The sequence below is a fragment of the Bolinopsis microptera genome, chromosome 8 (assembly GCF_026151205.1).
Source record: "Bolinopsis microptera isolate Bmic1 chromosome 8, MBARI_Bmic_1.0, whole genome shotgun sequence".
Classification (NCBI taxonomy): domain Eukaryota; kingdom Metazoa; phylum Ctenophora; class Tentaculata; order Lobata; family Bolinopsidae; genus Bolinopsis; species Bolinopsis microptera.
This window is the reverse complement of record NC_087079.1, coordinates 3,650,544-3,670,926: the sequence shown is the minus strand read 5'-3', so window position 1 is coordinate 3,670,926 and position 20,383 is coordinate 3,650,544. Positions and strand designations below refer to the sequence as shown.

At 37.2% G+C, this 20,383-nt stretch overlaps 1 protein-coding gene across 1 annotated transcript; it reads right to left on the bottom strand.

The window, feature by feature from the left end:
- Nucleotides 1–2,660: 2,660 nt before the first annotated feature.
- On the bottom strand, nucleotides 2,661–20,093 carry LOC134819728 (transcriptional activator protein Pur-beta-A-like). Its single transcript, XM_063829828.1, has 7 exons — nucleotides 19,978–20,093; nucleotides 19,728–19,819; nucleotides 19,026–19,131; nucleotides 6,910–6,952; nucleotides 6,386–6,542; nucleotides 6,050–6,190; nucleotides 2,661–5,942 (listed from the first exon to the last, which is right to left on the bottom strand). The coding sequence occupies exons 1-7, from the start codon at nucleotides 20,006–20,008 to the stop codon at nucleotides 5,751–5,753; spliced, it is 762 nt and encodes a 253-aa protein (XP_063685898.1). The 5' UTR covers nucleotides 20,009–20,093; the 3' UTR covers nucleotides 2,661–5,750.
- Between the last annotated feature and the right edge of the window lie 290 nt (nucleotides 20,094–20,383).

Below are 20,383 nucleotides of genomic sequence, written 5' to 3'. Positions count from 1 at the left end.
TTTCGGGAAAATAATGATGGTGACCTAAATTTTGGTAGTCCGAAAATATGGTGTTTTTTTCGAAAAACCAGACTTTCGTACCATTTAAATGTATGTCTCGTAAGGTATTTGTTAAGATTAATAATGCCTGAACGAAAAATATGTCTGAGACTGGCCGCTAGGCCTAAAGCTGCCAAGGTGCACGGCCACAAAAATCAGGTATAGCGACGTAACGTCGCTATAATGTCGTAACCGTCACCAAAATTAGGTCTCACGCAGGATGAGGAATTAGTTATATCACATCGTGACCCCCACAGTCGTTTCACCCCTGTAGAGTTTCAACGATACAGGCGGGTCATACAACGTATGACAAGGAATTAGGTCTCAAGCAGGCGCGGCTTTTCATGTATTTATATAATACAATTATATCACGTGCCTGCGTATATATTTCTTCGTTCGACCTAGTTACATCTTGATTCTTGGTGACAGTTACAAACAAGTATGCCTAAACCTACAAGTTCAGTTCAGTTTGTGCACGACTGCACTATTGATAATAAAAATCATGGAGAAGCGAGCCAGCAAGTTTTGTAATTCCTAATTATATGTAACTAGAAAGCCCGTGGTAACAGGGACGAAGCTAGTAGTATTCTTTGAAAGAAAGTTTTAATCGCATCAAAAAATATCCAGCTCAACCGAAGATACAGCCGATTTAAATATAAAACACTTTAAACACAACATAATTACCACAAAACCGATCAAAATGACGTTAAAACATTAACAATCTTTGCACGTGCATGTGTGCATTAAAACACCGTTGCTATTATATGGAACCTTTTGGTTGTTACCTAAATTCCTATTTTTCATATAATTTGCACGTGGGCGGTCGTACAGACATACAGACAGAAACAATTCTTTGAATTATAGTAGAGACTAGAAAACCCGTGGTCACAGGGAGGAAACTAATAGTATTTTTTGTTAATCATAATGAGTTTAAATCGCGTCAAAATATCCTACACAACCGAAGATACAGCCGATTAAAATGTTGCTCGCACTAAATACAACGTAATATCAACAAAACCGATAAAAATGCCGTTTTAATAATCTTTGCACGTGCACGTGCGTGTAACGAAACCGTTACCATGGTTACTTTTCAACCTTTTGCTTTTTGCCGAATTTGCACGTGGGCGGTCGTACAGACATACAGACAGAAACAATTCTTTGAATTATAGTAGAGATGTTTGTTATTGTTGTAATACTGTCAATTAGACAATATCACAAACCGGCCAGTACAGTTCCTAGACTGACGTAAAATTCTTCCCCTCTATAATTTCTTTTGTTTCAGCTGTTATTTCAACATGTTTTCCCCTAATCCTATCCAGAGTGCAGAGATTTGGACTGTCTGTTGTCTCCACAGTCCACCCCCTTGTAGTTGTAATTGTATTAGTTAAGGACGCTTTTATACAGAACTAAACAGACTTCTTCATTCTTCACACTTAACGGGTGATACTCGTCAGGGAACCATTTTAACATGTTGGTTTTAACTGCCAGGGGCCCTTTCACTTGAAGTCCAGATTTTAGAAAAACCTCAAAGTTCACGTTTGATTGAAGTGATTAAGCACACTAGCATATTAAATTTTATAATTTATGATTGCTGATGATGTTGACTTCAATGATGAAGAGGAGACAACTTGAGAGCTATTTTGCCCCAGGCAACAGCTATACTCGAGAAATGGAACCTCTTTGTCAATGAAGACAAAACGGACTTCACTCATGTTTATTTAGCTAGTACGGGTGAAGTCGACAGTGATGGAAAATTAGTGTCGAGGAATGAAGCATGGAGGAAAAGTATCACTCTAGGGTCCGTCTTGTGTAGCAAAGCTGATATTCAGCGTCGCATAAACCTGGGATATGCTGCCTTTAACAATTACAAGAAGGCCTGGAGTGATAAACTGCCCCTAAACAAACGTCTAATACTGTATAATGCTTTAGTCGTATCGGTTCTTATGTACAACTCATCCTGTTGGGCCGTCCCCAAGATATTCCTTGAAAAACTAGATGTTGTTCACCGCAGACATCTTCGCACTATTTTGAATATAAAGTACCCAGGAGTCATCTCCAACAAAAACTTGTATAAACGCTGCAATGCTGAACCATTGTCAGAAAAAGTGGCCCGTAGTCGGTGGAGATTGTTAGGACATGTTTTGCGGGGTCCTATTGACGGACCAGCGTTTTCTTCCCTCATTTTTGCCATCAATACACTGGACTTACCAGGGAGAAGAGGAAGACCCCAAAGCAATCTATTCTCGCTGATTGTGCATGATTTATGTAAAAGAAATCTTTATTTGAATAATATCTTTGACCTGCATTATCTCCGTAATTTGAGTTATGACAAGAGATATTGGCGGAAATTGCAATGAAGTTTTTAATTTTTAGTTTTTGTTTTAGGGAAAGATTAGACTAGGGCGTTGTTTTTTAACTATCCCTTGTTTAGAACTTTGATTTAATAATTTATGATTATTTTATTCATACCCATCCATTAAGAAATAAGACGCCAATTTCTCAGTATTATGCTGTCCGAGGTACAGGATGTGAACTTTCCCCCGGACAAAAATATCGACAAACCTCTTTCCCAGACCGCAGTTCTGTGCTTTTTACGGTAGAAACTAAGTAAAAACACAATATTTCTGACAAGTAAATAATATAACTTAAAGAGTAATAATGGTCACTTGTAAATACAAGACGGTTGTGAGCTTTACAACTCGGTGCAAAACGGTCCAGCCGGGGATAAGTCCTGGAATCAGGACTCACTTCTCGACGGAGATTAGTCCCGGAGTCGGGACTCACTTATTGCTCTAATAATCTAGTTCTTGATATTATAGTCGATTACTGGGATTGAGGTGTTCTTACTAATTTTACAGCTCAAGGCAATACTTGATATTAGCCCGGATAGGTCAGGCACAACTCTTTAACATCCAATCTGGAAGTTTAGATAAGAATGACGGAGTTACTGCCGTCTTCAAATACCAAGCCTCGCCCAACAGAATACTCGTCAACATTACAATTTCCGGGGTGAGCTTTGTCCTAAGCAGGGAACTAATCAGAGAAAACATAATGGCGGCAAATTCAAACTGCACAGTTATGCGACGAGATCACCACTATTTATAGAGATGACCTCACTTACAAGTGCAATGGTTTCCGGACTGAGCGAAAGATAAATTAACGGGAGAACAGCTCGACAAGAGCACTGCTCGGCATGTTCAGGGTCACAGAGCAACTCCGGCCGGACTTGCACCAAGAGGATACTACTAAAATTATTCGGCATTCCAAAAGCTATAATTACTATTATAATGATCAATATATCTATATTAAACAATTTAAATGCTTAAGACATCGGTTTTACGGCATGATATATAATATTTGTAACAGCAAAAACTCCACGATTTCAAAGGGTTTGACTTTTCTGAGCAAATAGTTTGCAACACACATGATTTAGATCAGATGCTAGATATCCAGACAAAAAGTCCTCTAGCGGTGGTAGAGTTTTTGCTGTTGATACTTAAAGAGAATATAATATTTCTAACCCCATTTTTCGGAAAAGAAAATGGTGATTAGACCACTCTTAATCTCTCTATGTAGGTAACAGTATGAGGGCGTACTCTATCTGAAATTTCCACATTGACAAGTATTCTTAGGAAATTTCAAACCGACACAGTTTGCAGGATGAGAATGCTTTCTCTCTCTCGCTCCTCGCATTCAGATATCCTGATACATATCTAGATACATATCTAGATATGTATCAGCCATAATCACATCTTGTCCGGAACTCGATCAAACTGTGTCAGCTGGTACAAAATAAACAGGATAAACTGCTAAACATGTAGTTTGAGAGAATCTCTACCTATGGAACGTACATCGTGATCAGTTCATGAAACTAGAGCCAGACTCAACCCTCGAACTAAAACGGATCAGCACGCGGATACATTTCCTTGTGTTTGACATGAGATATGTTGTGTAATAGTACTTGACTTTCTTTCGAGGGTTGCGTCGGTGGGCTCGATTTTAGGATAAAATAAGGAAGGTAATTTTGAATTCTAGGTGACAACATGACATCAAGATAGGTAGTAAAAGTGTTAGGGATTGTCATGTTACGGTCTAAAAAGATTGAAAGGATTTCAGAACACCCATTCCCGGAACTTGGTAAAGTTTGCCATTAATTTTAGATTAAATCTAGGTGTGGTCTTTATGTTGATGTGATATCAGGAATTTATGATCAAATGATCGTTTCTTATGCAATGGCTATATTTAGGTATTAGTACTTTAACAAAAATTATGTGAATACATGATTGTACTTAAGAATGCATTAATACGTGATTCTAGTAATGGATGTTCTGAAAGGAAACTTGATGAAAATGCCCCACCTGCACAAGATTGCTTTTAACGGTATCGATTATTTAAAGATCTTAAAGATCTTAAAGAAATCGGTATATCTGAGAAATGTTTACTTTAAAGCGAGTACCCAGCTTGCCAGAAAGATGGTCAAGCTGAAACCTAGCGGTATGCACTTGTTGTGCAGCTTCAAAGAAAATGACATTTCATCAAATCACATCTTAGCCGAAATCATAAACGTTCTTCACCAGGGTCAAATAAAAGATATAAATAGAACTTGACCCGCCTACACTTCACTTTTCCACGGGAAAAACAACCATGTTATTGCTAAGCTTTCCACGGGAAATCCCCTTATAAGTTAAAACTTACGACACAGACACTACCGAGTAATGTCCCTGCTTGAAAGCCCGGTCCCTGCACAGCACCAGCTTGAGGCAAACAGCTGCAATTCTCGAGACCGGGGCTCATATAAAAGAGATTGTGAGCCCCGTGGAGCTCAAGACTTGGTACTCAGTATTGCAAAAGCTGAACTGCGCAGGAAATCGAGGTCAAAACCAGGGATTGACGAGGGATTTGCAAGCACACACGTTTCAGAAAATTCAGAGTTTTGTTCGTGTAGGAAGAAATGTTGCATGTTATTTTGGGAAGGTTCGTTGAAAATCCCTCGTCGATTAGGAACTTTAAAATATAGCTTTAAAGTGACGCTGCGGTGATCGGTGTAGCTAACATTCATTACATTCGAAAATTCAAATCCATATCATACGGTTCAAAATCATCCTTCATAGCGATCAATATAACTTGTTTAGGGATAAATGACTAATAAAAATCTCTGATAAATTTTTACTCTTGACAATGATATAGTTGTTTCAAAAGCATAAGATATGGACTGAATTAGAAAGAGACCTATGCTCTAATCTTCACGCTGAGAAAGAAGTCAGCTTAAAATAAATTGCGGGATCAAAACAGTGTAAATTTTCAAACAAAACGGGCGATCACCGGAAAATAGCAAACAAACTCAAAATACTCGTCTATTCACGATAAGAAAATAATCATCTTTCATCCATGCATAATTTTGTCAAATATATCAATAAGTACACTTATAAATATTTTTAAAGAGTAAAAATGTCGAGGAAATTTAACCTCCTAGATAAAGCGGTTTAAATCATAACATTTTACAATGAATCCATCTTATAAACAAAAGATCCCACAACCATAACTAAAAGTTCATTCTTTTCAAAATAAAAACAATAGTCCGCCAGCTGTGAAAAGACAGCATTGAAACACAGACCATACGAAAGGAATAAATACTGGATAAAACTTACTCTTTCACGCAAGATACGATCTCACCTAAGACCTGAGTCTTGCACGATTTGCTCTCAGCAGGGTTAATACTCTCCCTCAGCAGGATCTTTGTAGAATACTGGGGAGGTAGGCCCGGATGGCTCGTCAGTTATCGGGAACGTGCTGTACCCACCGGCACCGTTCTCTTCGTACCTACAAAACTCGTCTAAAATATCTCGAACTTGCTTCCAACCGCTTCTTGGGATGGTTATATTCTGTCTAAAGTTGTTCTTCGCCTGTAAATGTTATCAAAATTAATGAACAATCGATTGACAACTATTCTGGGCAAGAAAATACATGGGAACGATAATAACAAAACACGTTGCTGAAAAGTCTGTATTACCTCCGTCAGTCTTAAGAATACACCCCGATCATTTCTTCCAACATCAAAGTAAAACTTCTTCTGTTCGACTTTACACTCTCTGGATTGGGGCAAGGAGTTCTGTGCACCTTCTCCATCATCACCACCAAACTCTTCAATCACCTGTACAGTGCCGTGTAAGACGGAGCGATATTTGTAACTTTGGGCTGATTTGATAGCGTTTTTGAGGGGTGTTACGATTAAAATTGTATCCTATACTCGATAGGCAGAATTAGAAGTGCTGGATATTATCGGTAATCTAGAAAGATCATCAACAAAATTGGAACTGGTTAATCAAATTAGTAGATTACAACTGACCTCATTGATAGCGTTCCTCAGTTCAATGAGAAGAATAGCAGGGAAGGCAACATGTTGCCGAGTATATCTGACCACCTGACTAACCCTCAAAAATCTGCCTCGACTGTTCTCCTTCAGATCCAGGAAGTACCTCTTGTCGTCTTTCTTCATAAACTCACTGTCAGTGAGCCGTGTGTTAGTTGCTAGATCGGGTGAGGCGACAAAGTAATCGAAACTTGTGGAGCCAAAACGTGATATTCGTGACATCCTCAGTATTGTAAAACGTGATTTTCTTTGTAAATAACAACTTTACTAATCAGAACAATGAATATCCGTAATGTTGATGTGGTTTATAATGGCCATGACCCGTACGGAGTGGTACGTATGCAGTGTATGAAAGTTTACAATTGTTTAGGCACGTGAATTACTATCATCTATACTGACTCAAGTTGGTAATTTTGAATTTTCTATGTGGTTTAGAAAATACCATATTTTCTGGAAATCTAGAACCATCGAACTCCGTTTAAAACAAATTGCCACCTCACCTTTTCAACTTTCCATCTCGAGTTGTAATAGCCGGGGTTGGGCCTGAAATGAGAATATGTGTGTCAGAACTAATAACAAAGTGGTTGCAACTTGCAGTAACCAGAAAGTACACATTGCAAAGCAGACAACAAACTATACACATTCAGCGTGTAAACTGAAGGGATCCTTCATACAACACTTATTGCTGCGCGCGGCGCTAAAATGACTAAAAACGGTCCGAGAAATCGCATTTTACCATAAAAACATTACCGCGGCCGCCGTACATGCACATGAGATTCGTGGCGCGCACTGGTACAGAAACATGTAAAGTTCTCACCGCAGAGTTGCCTGTGACTATAAGTTGGTGTAAATTTGACCATAAAACTCGATAAAACTATAGAAATTGCAAGTAGTGCTGCACTTGTTTCCACACATTTCGGCAAATTAATGATTATACCACAAAGATACATTTTAGGGCGGGAAGATGGCTGATGGTGGCGTAGGTGTTAAAACACACGTTATCTATAACGGAAATGTCTGAGAGAGAGCGAGAAGTGAGAACTCCCTAAATGTATGGCCCCCATTCTCACCGTCAACACTTACCTATCCTAAAGACTTCTCACTCTCACAAGTTGTCACTTAAAATGACACGCCCATACTTCTACGAGGGCTGCTTTTCTTCGTTACAGCGGTCAGCAGTCAGCAGTCAGCAGTGTCATGAGCATAACTTTGATCACAAATCACATTAATACCTCTTTAAATGGAGAGAAATGTTGCTTTTATTTTATTGCATTCAAAAACGCCTATTAGCCTTGACTTGTCAATCTTGATGCAAGATATGTCGACATAGATCCTGATACAGTTAATACACAGATGAATTTCAGGGGCTTCGACACTCGACATATCCAAACAGTCGGTATAACTCAAAGCGGGGAGGCACATTTCTGCAGGAAGCGAGTCCGGCAACAGCTTGGAACCTAGGCTTGTTAGGCTTGGAAACTAGGAAATACAAATACCGAAATTCTGTAGGATCTACATCTTAGGTCGGCAATATAATTATAATACCACAGAAAATCGATTGGTCGAATAAGACCTAAAATATACGCTAAACGAATCGAAATTATCCCACATCGTACATTGAGCTGGCCACTGTAAATTGTTGTCGAGCGGCTCATAATCGATTGCGATAGGCTAGGCTGCACATCCTCTAAAGTTGGAACAGAATGAAATTACCGTTTGAGCGTTTGGAGATAATTCTAACGCTCTCATAGTGAAAATGAGCTTTTAAACCGTCTTAAAGAAAAAAAAATCGTTCAGTCTACTGCTTTAGTCAGTATAATTGGTATACAATTAACACGATCCATCATCTATAAGATTGACGGACCACATAAAGGAACTCCTCGCAGCAATCCCTTGTTATTTACTGCTTCCAAGTAAAGTTGGCATCAAAATTCTTAATGGTATCAAAAATAAAATGTAATTTTAACATAACCTTTTAGTTTGTAAATCTAGGTCGGTACGTTTTCTATCTGTAAAATGGGTAGTTTTGCACCGTGATACTGCTCATCATTGAATAGATTGGGCGACTCCTGTCCTACTCCGAAGATAGGTTTTTCGGACAATCGCTGTCGGACAGGAGTCGTGTTACCCATTAAATATGGATCTCTAGAAATATAAGCCTTGAATTTATAAGCCAGGTCTGACTAGAGGATCACCAGGGCGATTAATAATACCAATCACAGCTTTTAGATAAACTTGGTGGGTAAACTGCACAGGTTTCCACATTGTGATTCAGGAAATTGCGGTACCATCTGCCTAATACACTGATATTATTATACCACCTGAGGTACAATCTTTATTCTTTATGTTACATAATATTCTCCCCTTTATCTTTATGTTACATAATATTCTTCCCTTTATAATTTTCTAAAATATGTGATGTTTTACAGGGAGACATAATCTTTAATTTTACATATTGTATTATATATTATATAATTTTACATATTGTATATGTATTATATATATATACTGTATTCGCGATACTATTTATTGTTGCTGAGAAGATCCACGTTGAGCGTGATCTACATTTTAATGGCAATATTCAGTATAAACCTGCCCTTACATTCTTGTAATTTTTCAGAAGGTAATCGAGAAAAATCAAAAACCTTCCCTGCATGGCAAACTGTACACGTTATAATTTCAACACCGCAGAAAGTATCATCCTTGTTATTTTTCCAAAACTTCCACTCAATAAACACGAAAACCACTCCACAAAGTCACGAAGAAAGAAAAACAATCTAATCCGGACTTCTTAATCAGAATAATTATAAAACTTCCGGGTAGGAACCACTTGCAGCCACTGGTTAGATTGCCTGGGCTTAATCCCGGAAATCCTGAGGGGGGCTTAACATGCAATAAATAAAGAGCTGATGGGCAGGTAAACAGACCGCTGGACTCCTAATAGGACACTGTTTATAACCTCTACCAGACCTAGACGTCACTTAATTACCCTTATTAGGATAATTATGATGTAGACAAACTAAATTTTTAACTGTTGAAATTGTAAGCAAGGTACGATAGTTTGATAAGAGATCTTTAGAATTGAACGATCGGTGTACAATCAAATTGGAGTAGTGAAGTCGAAAACTTTCATATACATAAATAGATAAAAGTGTTTAAAGCCAGCATATCTAGTATTTACTACTATGACAAATATTAAATTGTCAATTTATTTTAGTTAGTTATTGACCAAGCCCACGTCTCAAAACAGAAACTGTATTATTAGCAGCACTAATATCAGATTCCACTTTTTTAATGCGGCAAGTTTAATGAGCTTCCACTTTTGTTTGTTGAACTAACTTTTGTCTATAGTAACTCATGGTAGGTGATGGTATCTTCCAAATCGCAATCCAAATTCAATATACTAATGAGAAATATGATTTTGAGCAGATTGTACATTATTAGAGAGTAATATGTGGATCTTTTTGACGTTATAAGTAATATAAGTGGAAATTCTTACGAATCATAAATATGTGCCCTTGAATATCACCTACAGGCCAAATTTGGGCAAAATCTTGATACATAACTCAAAGAATGAGAAATTAAGAATGAAGATGCCCACTGAATTAAATACTATGCGCACATGGGACACTTACTTAACTGATTTAATAGTTTATAGAACATAGGTATTTAAATTTGATCAAATAACATATGCTGAGTGTTTTATACAGGGATAATAGTCACATAATATCAGTAGGGGGGGGGGGGGGGGGGGGGCGGGGGTGATGAATTCTACAGATTCAGAAGCTCTGCAAGAAGGAACTAGCGGAGAGTAAGTGAAACTCATAATATATTCAATGTTCAGGTCTCAGGGCACAGGTCACATTACATTTGCTCTCCCAACTGCTGGTAATTGTAGCACCAGAGGTAGAGTTCGGAATAAGGCGGAATAAGGTGACACTGACACGTCACCATTACACATGTGCAGCGCGCACTGCACTTTTCATGTGCAAATCAAAAAATCGGGAAATCAGAAGAGTAATCTTGACCAGAAATGATATTCCGTTGAGTACGCGCGGTGCGCGCGCAAGTTCATTGCTCACCATACTATACCTGTCTTCTAGAACGTTCCATGACCAGATCTCTTATAATGTTGGTGGGACGGAACTTATTTACATTCACATATTATATAAGGTATAACATAATGTAATATATATATATTGAACATAATGTATTATTAGTATATATTTACCATAATATATCATTAATATGATATATTCCACTTAGTCAATGAGACAAAATTTCTCATGATCAAAACGGTAACGCACGCACAAAGACACAAAAGTGGGCACCATATTTCTGGGTCTAGGTGACATTGTCTGGCTGTCATGTGGTGTGTCACGTGCAAAAGTGACCCATTCCCTAGTGCATTGTGTGACCAGTCACGTGACTGAGCCACCATTTGCAATGGTAATTTGTCATGGCCAGGACAGGAAAAGGGAGTCAAAGCTAATGAGCACTAAAACTGACAAGGCAACTGATACCATTTGATGTTAACTTTAATTAATGTGAGTGTGAATTTAATATGAACATAATATATCAACTTTACAGTTGTCAGATAACCGATAAAGTTCACTAGGTTTCAATTATTGACTTGTACATATTATGAGAAAAAAAGGTATGAAAGATAACACGGCTCATCTTCGGTTCATCCATACTGGATAGATGACTTAATTTTTAAATATCATATGATTTTATTTTCTGCACGCTCGTGATACTGAAGTGTTAGGGTTTGGTTTGTGGGTTACATCCCTACAAAAAAAGTTCCAATTTGGGTCCCCTCGAGATGTTTAATTTTAAAAGCGATTTTGTCAAAGCTTTGATCGCGCCGCATGGGCTTGTGGGTAAAAAATATACATTTTTTGCTCGACATTTTGTATATCTTCATATAATTCGCTTTTGGCTGTGGTTTTAGGAATTATTATTCAATATTTTGTTGCAATTTTAAGTTACAGCACATAATTAGGATACAATGTTAAATTCGATGTTACAGCCAATGTTAATTACATCATTAAAAAGCGATGTTTGAGTTTTGGTTTCGGGTTTTGTCACTCATTTTCAGCTAGATGGTGGGCAAGTCCACAATATACCACACCTGTTATATTCTACATTCTACAGGTACATTCCACGAGCCTACCAGTCAAGATAATGTATCTAGGTTGAATGAGTTTTACAGAGAGTAAACCACTTCATCCAAAACACAAGTGGTACTCTCATGTACATTAGGTTTATCTAAACTTTCTGAATCCATATTATGCAGGAGTAATGAGTTAGTGTAATATATAACCAATGTGTCACGTACAGTGTCGAGAATAAAGGAAGGGGTAGGCAGTGATTCACAGTAGGGGTTGAGAGCGCGCGCGACGCTGAGTGAAGCAGGTGACGTGTCAAGTACGCTGCGGCGCGCAATGAGCCAGAGATCAGCAGGACCATCTGAGAAAATTTGCAGTGATAGCCTCTTTTAGGTGGTCTGAGAAATTTTTGAGGAATTCATGTTGCCATAATTTAATCTTAATGGTCGAAATTAAAAGATTTTCATCGAAATTCCCGACCCATCCTCATTGTCTATGCATCACCATATGCAAACCAGTCACCAGTATCCAGACTATGATAAGCTGGGAATTTGCCAAAATTGGACTGGTAAACATCAATTTTTTCAGTTTTTACATGATGATATTTGATAGAGCTGCTGGAGACGAACAAGTAGAAAAACCGGATCAAAATCCGACCTTGCGTTCCGGAAATGCTCTTTAAATAGTCTCGCTAAAAATGTTTTAAAACTGTTATCTGACATACTTACAGTATGTAACTTTTATAGGACGTATGAGATAAAAGAACCACGAAGATTTCATCCGAAATATTGTGTCTTACTGGCAATTCAACTTATTACATTATAATAGTAAAGATGGAACTTTAACAGCTCTAACTTGATTGACCTTAGTTGAGAAAATTATCCACCCCTGAACTTGAGGTTTGGTACAGTGGTTCCTTGAACAATTATCTAAAAAGGTGGAGTAGCGATTCACTATATTCGACTCGATCCTCGAATTATGAGGTTAAAACCATTTCAAAAAGTGCAAAAAATGCTAAATTTACATTTTTGAAATGGTTAACCTTATCTTTACTTTCTGAATCCATATTATATTATGCAGGAGTAATGAATTAGTGTAATATTACTAATATAACCAATGTGTCACGTACAGTGTCGAGAACAAAGGAGGGATTAGGCTGGTGGTGGTTGGGAGCGCGCAATGCTGAGTGAAGTAGGTGACGTGTCAAGTGCGCTGCGGCGCGCAATGTAATAGGTAACCTCCTCACCCTGTAAAGCTATGTGGAAATAAAGTAGAAAATTAATTAAGCTGATGAGAGCAGCATTCTTCAAGATGTACATCACGGTGAGTAAAAAAACATGATCTTCTCAATTTTTGGGGTAAAGAGAAAAAAGTACATACATAAAGCACTTATCTTATTGTATAGTCACAGCTTTATATCTTGGGATAGCTGATACAAAATATCAAGCTGAATGAAGGTTGTGATCATGTTATTCTAGAGGGTTCAAAATTTAATTTTTTTCGAAAAATCGTCCAATTCTTGCATGTTTCCCATTGAGGTTCTGGGGCTATGGCAATTTGGGCATCATGCAAAATAATCGCCTCCTCATGGAGCTGGAAAGCTTCAATGGGGTCTGAAAACTTTTACAAAATGTTCTGATTGGCTTTTAATTTTCCAGCATGAAATTATCTAATTGATTGAGAATGTCAAATACGGAAATTTAAATTCGTGCAAAGATTTTGTAATCGGTCTTCCAGGAATTTGCCTTTTGTGGGAAAAGACTAACTAGTTGGAGAGTTTCAGGAAGATCAGATATTTTTCTCATTTAAATTACTCTATAAAAAAATGTCATGTTTTTTTGGAGCATCCTGTATATAAAAATTCACCAAATTATCATAACTGGGTAACTGGAACAATAACACAGTTAGTTTCGATTAATCGTCAATCATTTGATAGTATAATATAATTATAATTTGATAATGTAATTCAAAGAGATTAATAATAATGTTGAAAACAAAAAGAATTCTACTTTAAATTAAAATCTTGGAGTTAATTAATTAGAATGGTGTGGATGGGACAATGTATTGCATTAGTTTTTTATCTCAAGGTGCGATTTGACTGAGCTAAAGTTTAAAAATTATGGAGTACAATGCCATAATATTATCTTAGGGTCGAAATTAGAAGATTTTCATCGAAATTCCAGACCCATCCTAGCCTTTCGTAGTCCCTGTATCACCATTCCAGTGTCCAGACTCCAACGATAAGCTGGGATATTGCCAAAATTGGACTGGTATTTTTAGTGTGTCCCCGTTGAGGATTAACGTTGGTAAATATTATCGAGTATGTTAATTTTGGAAAATGTCCAGCTGCCACTGCACAGTTCGGTTTTCAACCCATAGTTTCCAGGTTTTTAACTAATGGAAAGTATGAATTTTGTTATGTAGCTCGGAGAGGGGATTTCAAAGTTCTGCTTTCTGGTGCCCTTAAACTAATGGTGCACGTAAAGTGCGCTTTTAAAAGATTGTAAATTTGTACTTGCCACGAAACTCAACATAAGTTATTCCTACACAAAAGTGTTGAGTGCGTACTTTGAAATAAATACTGTGGAAATTAATTTCTGTCCAAGCGCAACTAAATGTCCACGGAAATTCGGGTGCCCTAAAGCTAAATTTTGCTTAAAGTCTATGTACTTCCCACAAGTAAATATTAATTATTTCCATACCAAAGTTAAGTTTGCACATGTTTAACTTTCGTGTAAAACAAATAATGTGAACGAAACTTAATAACCATACCTAAGCTAGATTAAACTTAAACGTTTAAGTTTGCACTTTGCAGTTGCAGTTATTGCCCGGCCTACAGACAGCGTATTGCTCTATCACATGACCAAGATTACGTAGGTAGCGTGTAGAGCACACTAGCCAATAACTGCGCGATATGTGGCCTGATTTAGTAGCCGAATACACTATAAAGCCTAGAACTGTTCAAATAAAACTTAATGCTAAAAATAGTATCATCTGAACACACAGTTATATAATAGCAGTAACTAAGTAACTAAGTAACAAATTAACACAAGGATACAATACAAAATCTGTGCAGTACGCACAATAAAAGGTGGAGTGAGAGGAACAGCTTCACCAAATTGAGTCCAATACCTGGTGCATTTTCAGAGCCACACAGTTATTGCTATTAATGGCCACCGAGATCGAGTTTGAATCTCACAGATTAGAATTTCTGTCGAAAATGTAATCAAGGTTGGAAGAATTTTAACCGTTTTACAGTAAATGTGGTCCACAATAACACTCGAGACACTCATCCCATGCCACGCCGCTACCTGTTTAGTATTTTACAACTTATGTCGGGCTCATTACCAAAGACTCCAATCAAAATTCGCAAAGTATAATCTTCACTGTAGCTTAGTCTTTTCTTGCGAGTGAAGATTTGGAAATTTGAAGAAATAAAAATCAGGTACGTTTTTCTCTTTTAAAGGGAGACAGTTAAACAACCCTAAAATGTCAACTTATAACGTGTGAATAATAACAAAATGTACAGACAGGCCTAATTTATCTTTTGTCACTATACTATTATTTGTGTTTTTTATTTTAAAAATTTAGTTTACTTGAATACAACAATATCAGTTCATAAAGGGTAAAAGTACATCAGAACTACGAATCACACCCTAAATTTTACCGTGCTAACGCACCCATAATGAAAGTGCTAAAAGAAGGTTGTCTAAGCATTAAAGAACTGTATGCGTCATTTCTTAATTTGCACCATATTCTTGGATCAAAATTATAACCTTTTCTGAAAAAAATGGCATCAAAGTTCATCTCTGTGAAAAAAAAAATGTGAAAAGAATTTAGGTCAAATTTTATTTTGTGACGATTTTGGTTGATTTTTGCAGCAAATTTTCGAATTTTCCCAGAACATTAAGGCAAACCTAACACTAGGTCAATAAAATAACATGCTGTAGTTAGATTATTAGTTTATAAACTAACATTGCTCAGAAAGAAATTTACAATGTAATTTTACACATTGTGCAATGATGTTTGTTAATGCATTTTTAGGGTATTTTTATAAAAAATCCATGAACTTTGTGGGTATATTTTCAGTGACCCTGTAGTAAACAAAGCCAACAGCACTCATTGACCTCCACCTATATGATAATTTGACTCCCTTTTTAGCCAAAATTGAATGTAAACAAATACGGTTTATGTATTACTAGTTTATGGAAAAACGAATCGATATGCCCCCATAACATGCATTTTGGTGGTCCAAAATGTCAAATAATTTGTTCCATGGTGGCGATAATAGCTACATTGTTTGCACTGTTAATTCATTACATGCCAACTATTAAACGAATATATGGAGAGTATGTTTCAGCATCGGTAGGCACAAGCCTGATATTGATGGTTAAAAACATTTGTAGGGGGGTAGATTAGAACAGTTTTACAGGTGATGTATTAACAACGGTTATATTAAATAAAATAATGTCCTTGAGTGACTAAAGTTTACTAATTGTGTACCATAGATTCTAAATATGACTGGGTTTAATAACGACTGGCTAACTCCAGTTTTATTGGTGCTTGTTTTCTCAAAGGCCCAGAACTCATGATTAATTGAGCTTTTAGGTGGCAGGCACAGGTGACATTTTGGCTAAATGGTGTGTATATAGTATTATATTTCAATCTCCCGCATAATATAATAAGTAATAAACATTGTAAATTCATCATATCCGCCAAAATATGTATTATATATATTGGATTCCAGTGAGTAGAGTCAAATTTTGGGCTGCTTTTATACGTAGACAAATCTGTAGCATCAGTGAAAAAATCCTTATGATCTGATTCAACTTCAGAATGTGAGGGTTGGATGTAAAATTTTTATTGTAAGTAAGAGTACAAAGGATTAGGTCAAGATAACGTCTAATGCAATTCTAGTTTTAACTTAGTTTTAAAAACTTGACTCAATATTCAACACTTAAGAGGGTGGTTCGTGGCCCGTAGGAGGTTAGACCTAAATATGATCTTAAGTCTCATTATATCATTATTATGTTTTTATGTATAGTTATAGTAAGACGTGGCGAAGAATTTATAACTATTTTTCTTATTCAAAGTGTACATATTAGTGAGAAATGTTTGAAGGTCAAAGTAAAAATACAAGAGTGACGGTTGATCGTCCAATCTATTTAAAAAAAGTAGTACAACTAAAAATGAAGCACAATTAGAACGGGAAGTAAGCTAGAACGCTGTGGCAGACCTCAAGTTTTGCACCTAATTTTAGTCTCTTTTTCATATTTGCACTAAAATTCAATTTGCACACAAAAAAACTGGCCGCTTAAGTTTGAGCTTTTGAAAAAATCTTTTGTTTAACTCTGATACAACAAATAATACAAAGAGTTGGACAATTTAGGGGCCTTATTTTTGTGTTTCGGTTAGATAAGATACATCTGAGAACTACGAAGTCTTAACACTCCATTTTAAATTGAACACGTATAGCTAACGGCTTACCTTCAATAATGCCAAAGCTGTAAACGGAGAAGGTGTTCTTAAAGATTATTATATGGAGCAGCTTTAAGTGTCGTCGGATGGTTCTTAAGTGTGGGGCACCATTATTTCTTGAGCTACACATAAATTATATTCCTGTACAGCAAACAAAAAGTGGCATCAAGTATCGGCAATAAAATACGGGAAATTTATACGTACAACAGATAGCTCCAGTTGGATCATTGGTATTCATAGTAGTTGACGTAGCTGTATAGATTGATTGATTTCTTGCAGCCATAATTTTAATCGATATTTTTCCAGCAACATTAAGGCAATCCTAAACCAAACTTTTAGATGACGGTCAAGTTAAAAAAAAATTGCTCGAGCCTTAAATAATGACGTTATATAACTCATTTATCAGTATAAGACAGTATTTTTAGACAGTTTGTAATTATGTACACAATATGAAGTTCAATGATCGTCCTCTGTTCAATAACGCATGTACTAAGCTAAGGTGCTACCTATTCTGTATAAAAAATCCCAGTGTAAAACTTGGTAGTGCAGTGTAGGTTACTTATACAGTGTAGTCCCTGTGCAGCTAAAGCAATATATGGAACAAGCACTGCCAATTACTCTCCAACACTACCTTTCATGTTTAACCTTTTGGGAGACCATCACGTACATAATTTTTACCAAGAAATGACATTGTATCCAAATGTTACGAGTCCTAATATCATTAGCTAGAGCACTTTATAGCGAAGAAGACGAATCAACTGCCACCGCGCATACACTGCATACATGTAGGTGGATCCACAATGGTCACAATAATTGTTACCTCCGCAGATATATTCCACTACATTGTTACATGACATGTCTGACAAATTTCCATTGTAGCCACCTGCCTGAAAATGTCTGTACAAACGAATATATGGAGAGAGTTTTTACTGTTTCACAATGCGGGGCCACCAGACTGTCACTCATTAGCGGGTGTATTGTTAACAACCTTCCGTACACGCCGCAGGGGGGTGGTATTTGGGAGATACTGGAGGTTTACCAGGTTAAAATATCATCTAACAACAGGGTTACTAGGTTAAAATGAGGCCATCCCGTCTCCTTGCTGTGCCACTCACAAATTTGTAAACATAAATGTGTGCTCCAGCATGAGTTCTATGAAAATATCCCAGATTCTAAGAAGCTAAATAACCGTAACGTGTATCCTAAGCCTAATAACACAGTGACACTAAAATATATCTAGGTGTTAATTTATCAGTGAAATACGGGTTGCCACACCGAAACCTGCGATGTATTTTCAAGCTGTTTCACAGGTAATGGCATGAGAAACAATCATCATCGGTTTGCGATAATAATAATCGGCTAACATTTGTGCTGTGCATACTACGTATTATATTTAAAATGAGGACTGCAGACTAATATAATAAGTAATAACACTGTGATATTCTGCATAATCCGCATAAATATGTAATTATATTATTTTGGATGTGACCAGTGAGTAGAGTCAGTAATGGTCACGTGACTGTATAACGTAGACTGCAATCTGGCAAGACATCACCCGAGAAAATCCTATTAATCTGATAAACTTCAGAAATTAGTTGGGGAGTAAAATTATTTCATTGCCTACAGTATACGAAGTACATCAGGGATTAGTGCGCAACGCGCAGTAAGCGCGTACACCTGGCATGGGGTTGACAGCACAGTGCTTACACTCATGTGCTCAGGAGGAAACTTTAGAGGAGCTGTAATACAATAGTTAGGTTACACATTCAAACTCAGATTCATGATTATCCTAGACCTAGGCTTCTTGACTTTCTAGGATATTCGAAGGGCAATTATAGTCGGGCGGCAGGAGTAGGCGCGTACGCTGGAGAACAAAGAAACCAGATTGCTTTGACCGATGGTCAAGCGCGCACTCATCATCTCATTCCACATTATTCCTTACCTGTGTAATTTAATATTGAACATTTGCCCCATCATTCTGAGGTCATTGTCGACATTAAGTTATAAAATAGCCCAGAAATACTCACCCAAGTTGTTGTAAAACTCGGCAAACATGTTGAGGAAATCCCTGAATTCTTCAACCGAACTAAGCGCAAGAGTAATCTTGTTCTTGGTTCGGGCTTGCGTGTTGACCTGGCGGGAACAAAATTAATTCAGCGACACTTCTCCGTTTTTAAAGGAGTTTATAAATACAAAATGTAAGTAAGATCGTCCTGACACACGGATTGTATAGTTAAGCACAAAATACTACGTGAGTGAATGTCATGATGTGAAGCATCTCTTAATGGTTAGAGTCGATCCAGAAGCAAGCAAGTTTGAGAAGCTTTTAAAGTGGCGTTATATTCATTAGCCTCATAGAATGCTTTTAGGCCAATGATGGTATGTTATGATGTGTCATGCTTGGTTGAACTTGGAGTACACTGGATTCCGTATGTTAAAAAACGCGTACTCAGAGGGAAATTTGAGTGATTAGTAACGCCAGAATATAGCAACATTAGCGGGGCCTTACTACTTCTTAGCCTTGCAACGTTTAGAGTTATCACCTGGTGTGTAACCCATAACATTGGGAAGGTTAGAATGAGGGTTACAGATCGCAAACATTGACCAAATGGAGGAGAGTAATGCCGCAGCTTGTTAATCTTTACATGCTAGCTCAACTTAGCATAATTCATACGTGATGGGGGTGGTTACCATCAAAACAGTGAAAACGGAACTCAGCAAGAACAAACCTCAGTTATCTTGAGGAACCTCCCCCGGTTGTTCTCCTTGACATCTAGGTAGAACCGCTTGTTCTCAGACTTCAAAACCTTCGTTTGCAAGTCTGATAATATAACGTTTTAGAAGAAATGAACGCCATTTTGTCGGCCATATTCGTATCAAGGATAACGACAACATTGCTGATTCGAATAACGAGCAAATGAGTGTTCCATGAGACTGCCAGTCAAATAGAACATTCCCGAAAGTAAAGCTTGGACAAACCCTGTGCGTTGAAGGAATCCTCGGCGCTCATATCTCCCGACCACCCTCAGTATGAGGACGTGAAATACAGACGCGAACCAAAGCAACCAGAGTTCACACGATCGTTATGCAATTCGCATATTACATTAATGCACTCCTTCACCAAATTTATTTAGCGCGCGGTCAGGATTTAAATTCTCAGATACAAAAGTTTCTTAGTGCGCGGCGCGAATTTGAATATAGGATTTTGATTGTGATATTTTTTATTAATTTTAAATGAAAATATTGTAAAACAATATGTATTGAATATCTTAGATAATTATATTTTTATGTATCATTTAATTAATATATGATCACCATTTGCTTGTTATCTTTAGACTGCATCCGTATTCCGCGCGGCTCTACTAAAAAGCGACTGCTTAGGTAT